This window comes from Oreochromis niloticus, linkage group LG7 (genome assembly GCF_001858045.2).
Source record: "Oreochromis niloticus isolate F11D_XX linkage group LG7, O_niloticus_UMD_NMBU, whole genome shotgun sequence".
In the NCBI taxonomy this organism is placed as follows: Eukaryota; Metazoa; Chordata; class Actinopteri; order Cichliformes; family Cichlidae; genus Oreochromis; species Oreochromis niloticus.
This window is the reverse complement of record NC_031972.2, coordinates 6,069,112-6,079,378: the sequence shown is the minus strand read 5'-3', so window position 1 is coordinate 6,079,378 and position 10,267 is coordinate 6,069,112. Positions and strand designations below refer to the sequence as shown.

General features: G+C 40.9%; 1 protein-coding gene across 1 annotated transcript in view; it reads left to right on the top strand.

Annotated features, from left to right (window-relative positions):
* The first annotated feature begins 3,737 nt into the window (after window positions 1-3,737).
* The window catches only part of spon1b (spondin 1b), a 105,782-nt gene continuing 99,252 nt past the window's right edge, over window positions 3,738-10,267 (top strand). Inside the window, exons 1-2 of the mRNA XM_005449361.4 lie at window positions 3,738-4,293; window positions 5,521-5,627. Of these exons, the coding sequence (XP_005449418.1) occupies window positions 4,068-4,293; window positions 5,521-5,627 (333 nt within the window). The 5' untranslated portion in view covers window positions 3,738-4,067. The remainder of the gene's footprint in view (window positions 4,294-5,520; window positions 5,628-10,267) is intronic.

Here is a 10,267-nt window from a genome sequence, read left to right as displayed (position 1 = left end):
CTTATTGATAATTGTTAATTTATTTATTTATTGTTTATTCATCCCTTACTCAGGCTGCATTGGGCCTGGGCTGCTAGAGGCTTCCTATGATGTGATCAGTGTTTCTTTTTTACTCACCTTTTTTGTTTATTCACTATGTGTTTATCCCAAAAGGTTGATTCTGTTCATCTGGACGTAGTGTTTTCAGTGGGAGCAATGTGTGTTTATACATCGATCTGCATTTAATCGTTGGTTATTATTTATCTCTGGCTCTCTTCCGCAGCGTGTCTTTATCCTATCTTCTTTCCTTCACCCCAACCAGTCACAGCAGATGGCTGACCCTCTCTGAGCCTGTTCTTCCTGAGGTTTCTTCCTGTTAAAAGGGAGTTTTTCCTTTCCATTGTCGCCAAAGCGCTTGCTCATTGAGAGGCATATGATTGTTGTTTTCTCTGTTTTCTCTCTATTATTGAATTGAAGTGCTGGGTTACTTTCTCAAGCAGATTTGTTGTAGTATTGGCATCATATTACAGCATGATGCTCAAATTTAGTGAGTGCTTTAGAACAACCAATTCTTTCATGATTGTTTGTAAAAGCAGACTGCATGGCTACGTGCAGTCTTCACACTCCTGTTTTAACATAATGCAAAGATTTGAAAACATTCCTTTAACTCCAAATGGTTAATGGACTGATTCTTATTTAGTACTTTATCCACATATGTTCTTTTTTCTATATCTAAATGCTTTTTATCTAATAATCTCAGTCCAGTCAATGCATCAATTGCAATTTGAGGTTCAGTTTCTTGTCCAAGGATATTTCAGCCTGCAGAATGGAGCAGCCAGGAATTGAACTACCAGCTGTCTAAATGGTGAATTACCTGCCTTTTCTCATGAAGCTCAGCTACCCCAAATAGGATGGTAACCATTACTCAAGTAATGGAGTATTACTGAGATTTTAAGCTGTAACTGTGTGGCTGTCCACACTATTAACCTTTACACTGGACTCACTGAAGAGTTAGAATGGAAACTGAATTAGACTTAGATCAGTTGTCTTGTTACACAAGTGATTAAACTGCAGAATGTGTCCCTCGTGGTCTTTATTGTTCAACCAGAAATTTATGGCTCACTAAACATTTATGTAGTGGTGCCACTTATACTGAAAAATGTCTCCTTCACCATTTTTGGAAATACTAGACAAAATGACAAATATGTTCTCTCATCAACAAGCACTTTTCGTATATAATTCAATACATTTAATTCATCTTTATTAGAAACAAGAACCTAAATAAAGCACATCTCTGCATTTAATTATTTGCTATTATTAATCTGTGTTTCTCTTCCAGAGCATGTCTTTGTCCTGTCTTCATCCTCTTACCCCTGACCGGTGTTGGCAGATGTCTGCCCCTCCCTGAGGGTGGTTCTGCTGGAGGTTTCTTCCTGTTTAAAGGGAGTTTTTCCTTCCCACTGTCGCCAAACCATTTGGTCACAGGGGGGTCAAATGATTTGGGGGGTTTTCTCTGTTTTTTTGTATTATTGTAGGGCCTTTACCTTACAATATAAAGCGCCTTGAGGCAACTGTTGTGATTTGGTGCTATATAAATAAAATTGAAATGAATTGAATTAAATAAAGCAAAAGCTTTCTATGTGCAGAAAAAAAGGACTTTGTAAAATGATTAGAAATTCTATTACACACTTGAGCACGATATCAAGAGCTTTTTTAGAATCTTTATGGTCCATTAGAGGAAATGACTTCCACACTCTAAGATCAGTGCAATTTTCATATTTAATACACCCTTTTGGCCTATACTTCCTGCATTAGAACCTTATTACCTTCATGCAAGTCTTATTTAGGCAGGCAGATTGACTAGACAAGACAGATGCAGTGGCTGCAGGACTTTTTACACAAAGGAAATATTTTACACTCTCCTATCAACTTATAGTCAGGAGACAAAGGAACTCATTTCATACTACTACTCTGCTGAATTCTTCTGACTTCACTGGTAAAAATTAAATGCATAACCACATTTAATGTAAAAGCTTAATGAGATTAAACTGCTTCTTGCTATTCTACAGTATTAAGAAAAAACATGTTCCAGAGGACTGGACTAGGACATTTTACACAAATAATCTCTCCTAAAAAGCTTTGTTTCAGTGCAGGAATGTTTCTGGCTAGCCTACAAGCAGGCTGTTTTCATTCTGAATGGCTGATGATTTGTTCGGACTCCACATCTTGGTCAAAGCTTTTGCTACAGACGTCAGACATCCGTCAGATAGCTTAGAAAGCAGAGTACCTCCAGATGGGCTCCATCACAGGCAATACCGTTTAATTTAACTATCTCCAGCTCTACTCTGAGTTAGGTAATACTCCCTAGGTATAAACACATGCACACATATTTGGCATGTAGATACAAAATGTCAATTATAATAACATGCAAGTTCAGTACAAGTTTATTTTGTCCAGCTCAATTCTGTGTGTCATTTATTATTTAAACACACACCCACGCGTACATTTGTTCTCCCAAAAAGTTGTCATTGATGATATCGGTTGCTTCTTAAATAAAAGCAGAAATTAAAGATTCTCAGAGTTGCTTTATAAGTCAGACAGAATAAAATGGGGGCTGTAGAATGTCATAAAGGAACAAGATAAATTAAAAAAAGGGAAATGGATCAAAATATCATCTAACTTAAACTTATTGCTTCAGCTGAGTCCAAACTACATATTTAATATGAGCCCTAAACCCCACACCCCACACCCCGCCGCATTTCCATAATCCCTCATACTTTTCTCCATACTATAATAAAACTTGATGAGATGGAAGAGTAAAAGAGTGCAGTGATGAGAAGAGTGACAAGTTTACCAAGTAACTTAAGGCGCAAAGATACTTTGGCGTCACCTGCTGGACGGAACAAGCTGCCTCCCGGTTTAACTGCCTGGCTTCCATGAATAATTAGAAAGCGGTTGTGGTTAGTGTGTTTGCAGATGCGAGGGGAGATGAATTGGTGCTTTACACGAACTAGATGTGTGAGGGAAAATGCTGGAATAAAACAGTGAAATAAATTATGATGAGAATGACGCAATTTAATGATCACTTACGCATTTTTACGGTTCATTGTTCAATTCAATTCAATTTTATTTATATAGCGCCAAATCACAACAGAAGTCGCCTCAAGGCGCTTTATATTGTACAGTAGATCGCACAATCTACAGACAATTGTTGTCTGATGGTCAAGCTTCAGAGACTTAATGTTATGTTTATGTGTCACACCTTCATTCATATTAAACTACAGCCAAATGGACAAATACACAAAGTACACGAAAGAAGCAAATGATATAGATAGATAGATAGATAGATAGATACTTTATTAATCCCCAAGGGGAAATTCAAGGTTCCAGCAGCTTAAGAACACCACACACACAGCATTCACTACAATGTACCAGGATGATACACAACAATCAACAAAACAACATTACTAAATCAATCTATATCGCTCACATTGGGCCAATGTGGAAAAAATGGGCATAGCATTTGAGGAAAAAGACTCACAGGTCTGTTCCTGCTTCACTTTGTAAGTAACTAGACTTTAACAGTGTTTAAAACCTGTTTTTACATGAGACCACCAGGCAAAACATTTCTAATTTCCCCCACGAGAGCCACACAGAGTCTGATTGTTACTGTGCGTGTTTCAGGCGAACTGAGGAAGGAGGGTGGGAGGTAAACGGTCCTCATTAAGCTCCCGTTTGGACTTTCTCTCAAGTCCTTCAAGTCTGCTTTCAGTCTCTCTATCAGCACCACTGACTGATTTAGGAACAGCAGCAGCGGCAGCAGCTCTTCATCCACTCTCCCCTCTCAGGACCGCTTTACCGTGGTGCGCCCCAGACGCGCGCTCTCCTCACTTCAGGATGGACTCGTCTCCGTCTGCTTCTCTTCACCTTTACCACTGACTGTGACGCTGCCGTAGTTCAGTGGGAGTTCCCGGGGGAGGGTGCAGGAACTGTTCTTCTGTCCGCTGTTTCGCCTTTCCCCTACTGGGTTGTGTATTTTTTTGATTGAACTGCCAGCGTACGCTCCATCTCCGGGCTGCAGTTCCGAGATGGGGATGTATTTGCATCTGCTGCTTTTGCAGTACTATTTCGTCTCGAGTTTTGTGTGCAACGCCATCGCGTTTGTGGAAGAGCCCTCCGGAGGGAGGTCGGACGGGTACTGCGGGCGGATCCTCCGGGCGCAGACCCAGGGGACCCGGAGGGATGGGCACCATGAGTTCAGGCTCAGAGTGGAGGGAGACCCGGATACCTACCGGCCTGGCAGCACTTACAGAGGTAGACTTGGCTTGTTTTGACACTTTTGCGCAATTAGCGCGCAAACCTCAGAAAATTTAGCAAGTGAATTGTTTGTCAAGTTGAAAAAGAGGCACGTGTACTTCGCATTTCTGCTGTTTTACTTCCAAAACCAGAACTATGTGTAATCACATGTTCTCACTGGCATCAAGGTAATAACCACAGCAATCACATTTTATTAGAAAATTGTAGCCTGAAGGACGCAATTTTCCAAACCCAGTCTGCTTCCTCTGGCCCCTTCTGGGAGAGTACTGGTTTGATAAGGATACTTAGAGTTATAATGTCTGACCTATATTCACTTCCTCTTCTCTCGTTGCCAGGAAATGGACGCAAACACATACTAACATACAAGTATCCACACGGAGACTCACACAGATCTGGCTCCAATTATGCTGACCCCTACAAATTTAAACTCCTCCTATTAGATGAATTTGAGCACGTTTAAAAAAAAAAAGGCCTCTTTGGCCTGTGGCACAGAGATTGTTGATGAGTTTAGAAGAATCACTAATCAATTGTAATCACAATTCACTTGCATGTTTTAAGTCCAAAGCTTTTTTTTTTTCTTCTAAAAATTGAAATGAGTCCAGTGGAAGGGTGTTGGATGTGACCTGATGTGCTGCAGTTTTGCTGCAGGCATTAAAAACATGGATTGTAAAAATAAAAAAAAGGTCACCTTGTTTTAAAATCTCCCTGATCATGCAGTGTTTTTGGCTGTGACACCACATTTCAGCAATCCATGTCTAAATTTTAATCAGCTATCAGGGTCCTATGAAGGACACCACCAAAGAAGAAATATCCCCCAGCCTTCATGGCGCTTAAGTAGGAAATAAGTTGACTAAAAAAAACAAACAGATAAAGCTGATAACATTGACACTTCTCAGCGCCAGGAGCAAATTTAAGACAAATAGTATGAAAGTCAAGGTAAGGCTGAGCCAAATAAAATTTCACCCACATCTCATTATCTGGCTCCTGTTCCTGGCCTGTTCCCCACACAAAACTCCAAAAAGATTTATAGTCTTTTTTTATTCTGCTGTGAGATGCTAAACTACTATTTATATCCCTCACTCTCCCACATCAGTCCAATACTCAAAGGAGTGCTGCTTTCGTATGTTTCCCTGGGTGACCCTCTGTAACAGCAAGACCCTGATGTAACAATGTAAACGCCTCTTTTGTGTTATTGTTGGGTTTCAATGCACACATCTTTTACAGTGGTCCTCCTGGCAACCAGCCCTGCTTATTTCAGAGGCTTCACTCTCATCGCACTGAAAGAGGGCAGAGAGGGCACCACAGATGACGACTACACCGGCCAGTTCCAGGTAAGGCTAAGCAGGTGTAGAGAGAAGGAGGAAGGAGGTGGGATCGCTGCATACCGAATGTGTTCTTTGCTCCTTGGGAAACTTCCCAAAACATGAACTCATTTGTATGCTTTAATGCACATGGGAGTCGACTTAGCTGCTGTCTTCTGATATGGAGGTTAAAGGAGGTATTGCTGACAGATGCAACACAGCTTCCCTGGATGAAGCTAGAAAGCTGTTGTGGTGGAAAAAAGAAAGAGATTCTCGCTGCCTCTTTGGTGCAGCTCTTCAGGGTGAGGCAGACATGGCATCATTCGCCGCTAAATAGCAGATATTTCTTTCAGCGGAAGAAGGAGAAGGCAGAGGAGGAGAGAAAGAGGCATGTAGGGACGGAGAGAAAAGAGATAAACAGGGAGAGTTAAGAGAGCGAGATGTGAAATGTTTGGTTCAGTAGTAACACAACTCCCACTGAGCGGCAGAGAGCTCCTGAAGAGAGGGCCAGACTTCCTCAATTACCTCCTGCTCAGTGTAAACAGGAACACACATCTGTAGCTGTGTTTCCACACACTGATCTTAACCAGACTCTTACCAAACATGAGCGAGAGGCCACTTTCATGTAACCATGGGTTTAAAGAGAGGACTAGAGAAGGTTTAACCACTTGTTTTAGCCAGTGAGTGTCAGTTATTTATCAGTCTCTTTGTCCTAAACCACAAGCTTCCATTTCAATCATGCTAGGAATATCTGTGTTTGCTGGACCTCCATGGACCACACTATGCGGAATGACTTCTCTCTCTTTTTTTTCGGCATTTGTCTTATTCACTTCAAAACACACTAATTAAAGGCAGCCCGAGGAGAGTTTGACCACAAGGAGAGCAATGTTTTTAAAAGTGGCTCTTTTTTTGAGCTGGTATCAGACGGTGACTGAAATGAAAACAAGTATGTGGGTGGTGCGATGCTTATTCCTGCTGCTGGTTTCACACTACAAAATCAAACCATTAGAATATTGTGACTCCTGACCACCCCACCACCACCGCCTCCATCTGCCCATCAGGCCTAATCATCAGAGAGTTTTCTGTTTTTTAGGCACAAGCTGACAAACTAGCTCATGTATGTAATTAGACTACTACAGCCTTTAACTGTTATTTATGCAGCTTAACAGGCTGAAAGAGCCTCGAAAGTTAGTAAAACTAAAGACCTTCACAAGTAAAATTAAAACAGTAAGTTTCAGGCAAGTGCTATGACTTAACACAGTTTACCTTTACTTGTTCTGTGCTGTCTGCTATCTCAGTAGCTTTGCATGAATCACAATCCAAAATAATTCTTATGAATTGGGATATAATTCAGTTCAATTTTATTTATACAGTGCCAAATCACAACAACAATTGCCTCAAGGTGCTTTATATTGTAAAGCAATCATATGACCCCCAATGAGCAAGCACTTTGGCGACAGTGGGAAGGAAAAACTCCCTTTTAAAAGGAAGAAACCTTTGGCAGAACCAGGCTCAGTGAGGGGCGGGGCCATCTGCAGCGACGAGTTGGGGTTAGCATCTTGGTGCAGCCCCTTAGTTCACATTCTTCATTTAAAGACGCTCACTTTTTCCGGCTTGCCCCACTTCAACACCCAAAAAAAGTTCACATCAAACAACAAAAGAAGGATTCAAGTTGAACTTTACTTGAATAAGGATCAGGAAATCCTTGCCTGTTTATTTTCTAAGAAAAAAAAAAATCCCTCACCTTACCTTCACTTTATATTTTCCACCTGTTTGTCCAAGCCTCAATTTGCAGTGTTTCTGAACCCCATCAGTGGGGCTGGCCCCACAAGTTAGAACCACTGACAAAAGGATTCAAGAGAAGAAAAAAAAGCCCTTTATTTCTTATACAGATGCAGATGCACTTCAGGGTGCTAAAAAATAAAAGCAATTAAACCTAGACATAAAAATTTCACTTATCAGTTCATCCCCCACATGCAACCTGGGTTCTTGGTTGCACACTGCACAATGTGGTCGGTCCCAAACACAGAACATTATTCCATTTGTCTTGGACATGACAAATTTAATACTGGGAAAAATCCTCTTTGTATATTTTTTATAGACGATCTTTAAATGTACTTTTAAATAAATCCATGTTGTGACATTCATTTTCTTTTAAAGCATCTTTTTTAAACAAACGCATCAAAATATTCAGGCTTTGCTGAAATGTCAGTTTTTCCAACATTCTTCAGGTGAATTGTTCAATCACAGTCATTTGTTCTGCCCCGCAGAGACTAAAAGGAGAGAGAGATTGAACTGATACTTAATATATTTGTTTATCGGTTCATTGGTTCATTTACTGGGCTGCTTTTGCTCTGGTAATTCTATGCAGTGTAAAGTCTCACATGCCCGTCTTTGCCTCCTGAAGCAGAGTTGCCTCCAGGTTTGTTCTCCAACTTCTCTAACAAGAACATTTTTAATGAACATTCTTTGCAAATGATAAATGACAAACAGCAGCCAGAGGATAAACAACAACACACACCCCCAAAAAATCATCCATTAAAAACATTGAACACGAAAGAGAAAAACACCAACTGTTGAAACTAGCTGTGTGCTGGTCTGAAAAATTGAGTTCTTGAGGATGAAAGTTTTGTGAAAACCTCTTAAGGCAGAAAAAGTAAACTTTATAAATGTGGATTTTTCTTTCTTAATTCAAGCTTAGGAGCTCACAAACCAGCTTGTAGGGAAAGAAAGATTCCAGAAACACCCCACATTGTTTGGTCGCTCCCAACAGGACCTTGGTTTTGTCTGAATTCAAATGAAGGACATTCGGTGACATCCAATTCACCGAAAGTCAGTTGGGCAGTCATGCAGTTCAGCTAACTAGCTTTTTGCTTTACACAGTTCAAACTTCTGTGTGATTTCTGCTCCTTGCACATTACAAAAACACTTCCCTGTCTCAACCTCAGAGTCCCAGCAGAGTCTGGAGTGAGGCTGAGACCAAGGGGTAGGCAGAGAGCAGAAACTGGAACGGTGTGGGCTGAGCTTGAACTGAATTAAAGTTGACAATCTGCCTTTGCAATCTGTTTGATACATATTGGTAGAATCCATCAGATTCTCTTTGTTCTTTAATTGACAGTTGTGATTTCCACTTTTCCCAAAAATGTGGGAAATGATTAAGGCCCGATGAGATAAGCTCTTGTCAAATCCCTGTCAAGTGTTTAAAGACTACTTGGTTTGGAAAAGTTGATGTGGGGGTAGAAAAACAGACACGCAATTGCAAACTTTACTTTGGATTCACTTGGTAACAGAAACAAGTTTTTAAGATGATTTCATTCATTAAATACGCCGTCCTTTGTGTCCTATTTTATAATAGCGGGTCGATAAGAGAAGATGCAGCATGACAGTGAGTCTGGCTTTTTATCTAAATGACCTAAATCCATCAAGCCAGGCTTCTTTCTCTTTATCATTGAGGTTTACATAATAATACTTAAAATGAGGTATGCACAACAATGCCTGAAACTTTATTTTCCCCAAGTTAATTATGCTGCTAGTTCTGCAAAGTCATGATTGTTATTGCGCATGGAAAGAGAAGCCAAACGAACACGGTTGTGTTTCCCTGTACGGCTGTTCTCTCTCCTTGCTCTCCGGTGCTCCGTTGTCTCTGGCAGCTGTCCTGGAATGTGCCCGCCTGCTGCTTCACTAAAACACCACAACTGAGAGCTGGTGCTCATTGTTTTTTTTTTTTGCTTAAGCAATAATCTTCTCTTTGTCCCCATTACTACCATTAAAGGACTTCTGCCTTAATGTGTCAGACCTTGGAGAACATGTGCTGCCAGTGTGCATCTGCGAGGGAGACTCGGTATCGCACTCACACGGTGCTCATTGTCTGCTGTGAAATGTGTGCCTTTGTGCTTATACATGCGCTGAATGGGCATACGGGTATAAGAGTGGGACTGCGTGTGTGTTTTTCCCAGCCCTCCTTGTGTTACTGTGGGACGTGGGTCATATTTATCTAGGCCAGCAACGTGTTATTGCTCAGGGAGACAAACGGAGCTTGTTTGGATAAGTGAAGCGTTGAGCAGACGTGAGATATTATCTTCTTCTTTTTTTCTTGCACAGATTATCCGGGGTTCTGAGTTTAGCTGGGGATAAACAAACTCAATCCGTTTAAAGTCATAGGCTTGAGACAGAGGCAATTACACAAGCCAAGTAGAACTTGGAGAGCTATAAAGAAAGGGGTGTGAAGGATGTGTGCAGGGCTGGAATGATGGTGACCTGATATGTAGTGTAATCACCCTCTAAAGTAATCCTGCAGTAATTATTGCTTCTGTTAGCACCCAAAGCCCAAGCACCGCCTCTAACAGCCCGTCTCTGTTTTCTGATGGGCTGAAGATTACAAGGACAACTGTGTGCTTACTGACTTCAAGGAACTTCCAACAGTTTACACAACTTCTATTTATTATGCCTGGCAAGCTGGTTGCTTCAGATGCTTGAGGTTTGCATAAATAATGCGCGCTGCTCTGATTAAGACTTATTAAATACATTATGCATCAAGACAATGAGTACAGGCCTCTTTGATTCTTTGGGGATTCAGTTCTAGCTCTTCGAGTGTCTGACAAAATGAATTCTCACAAGTAGGTGACATATCATTTTAGGGCATTTTATAGCCATCCAAAACATATAAATAA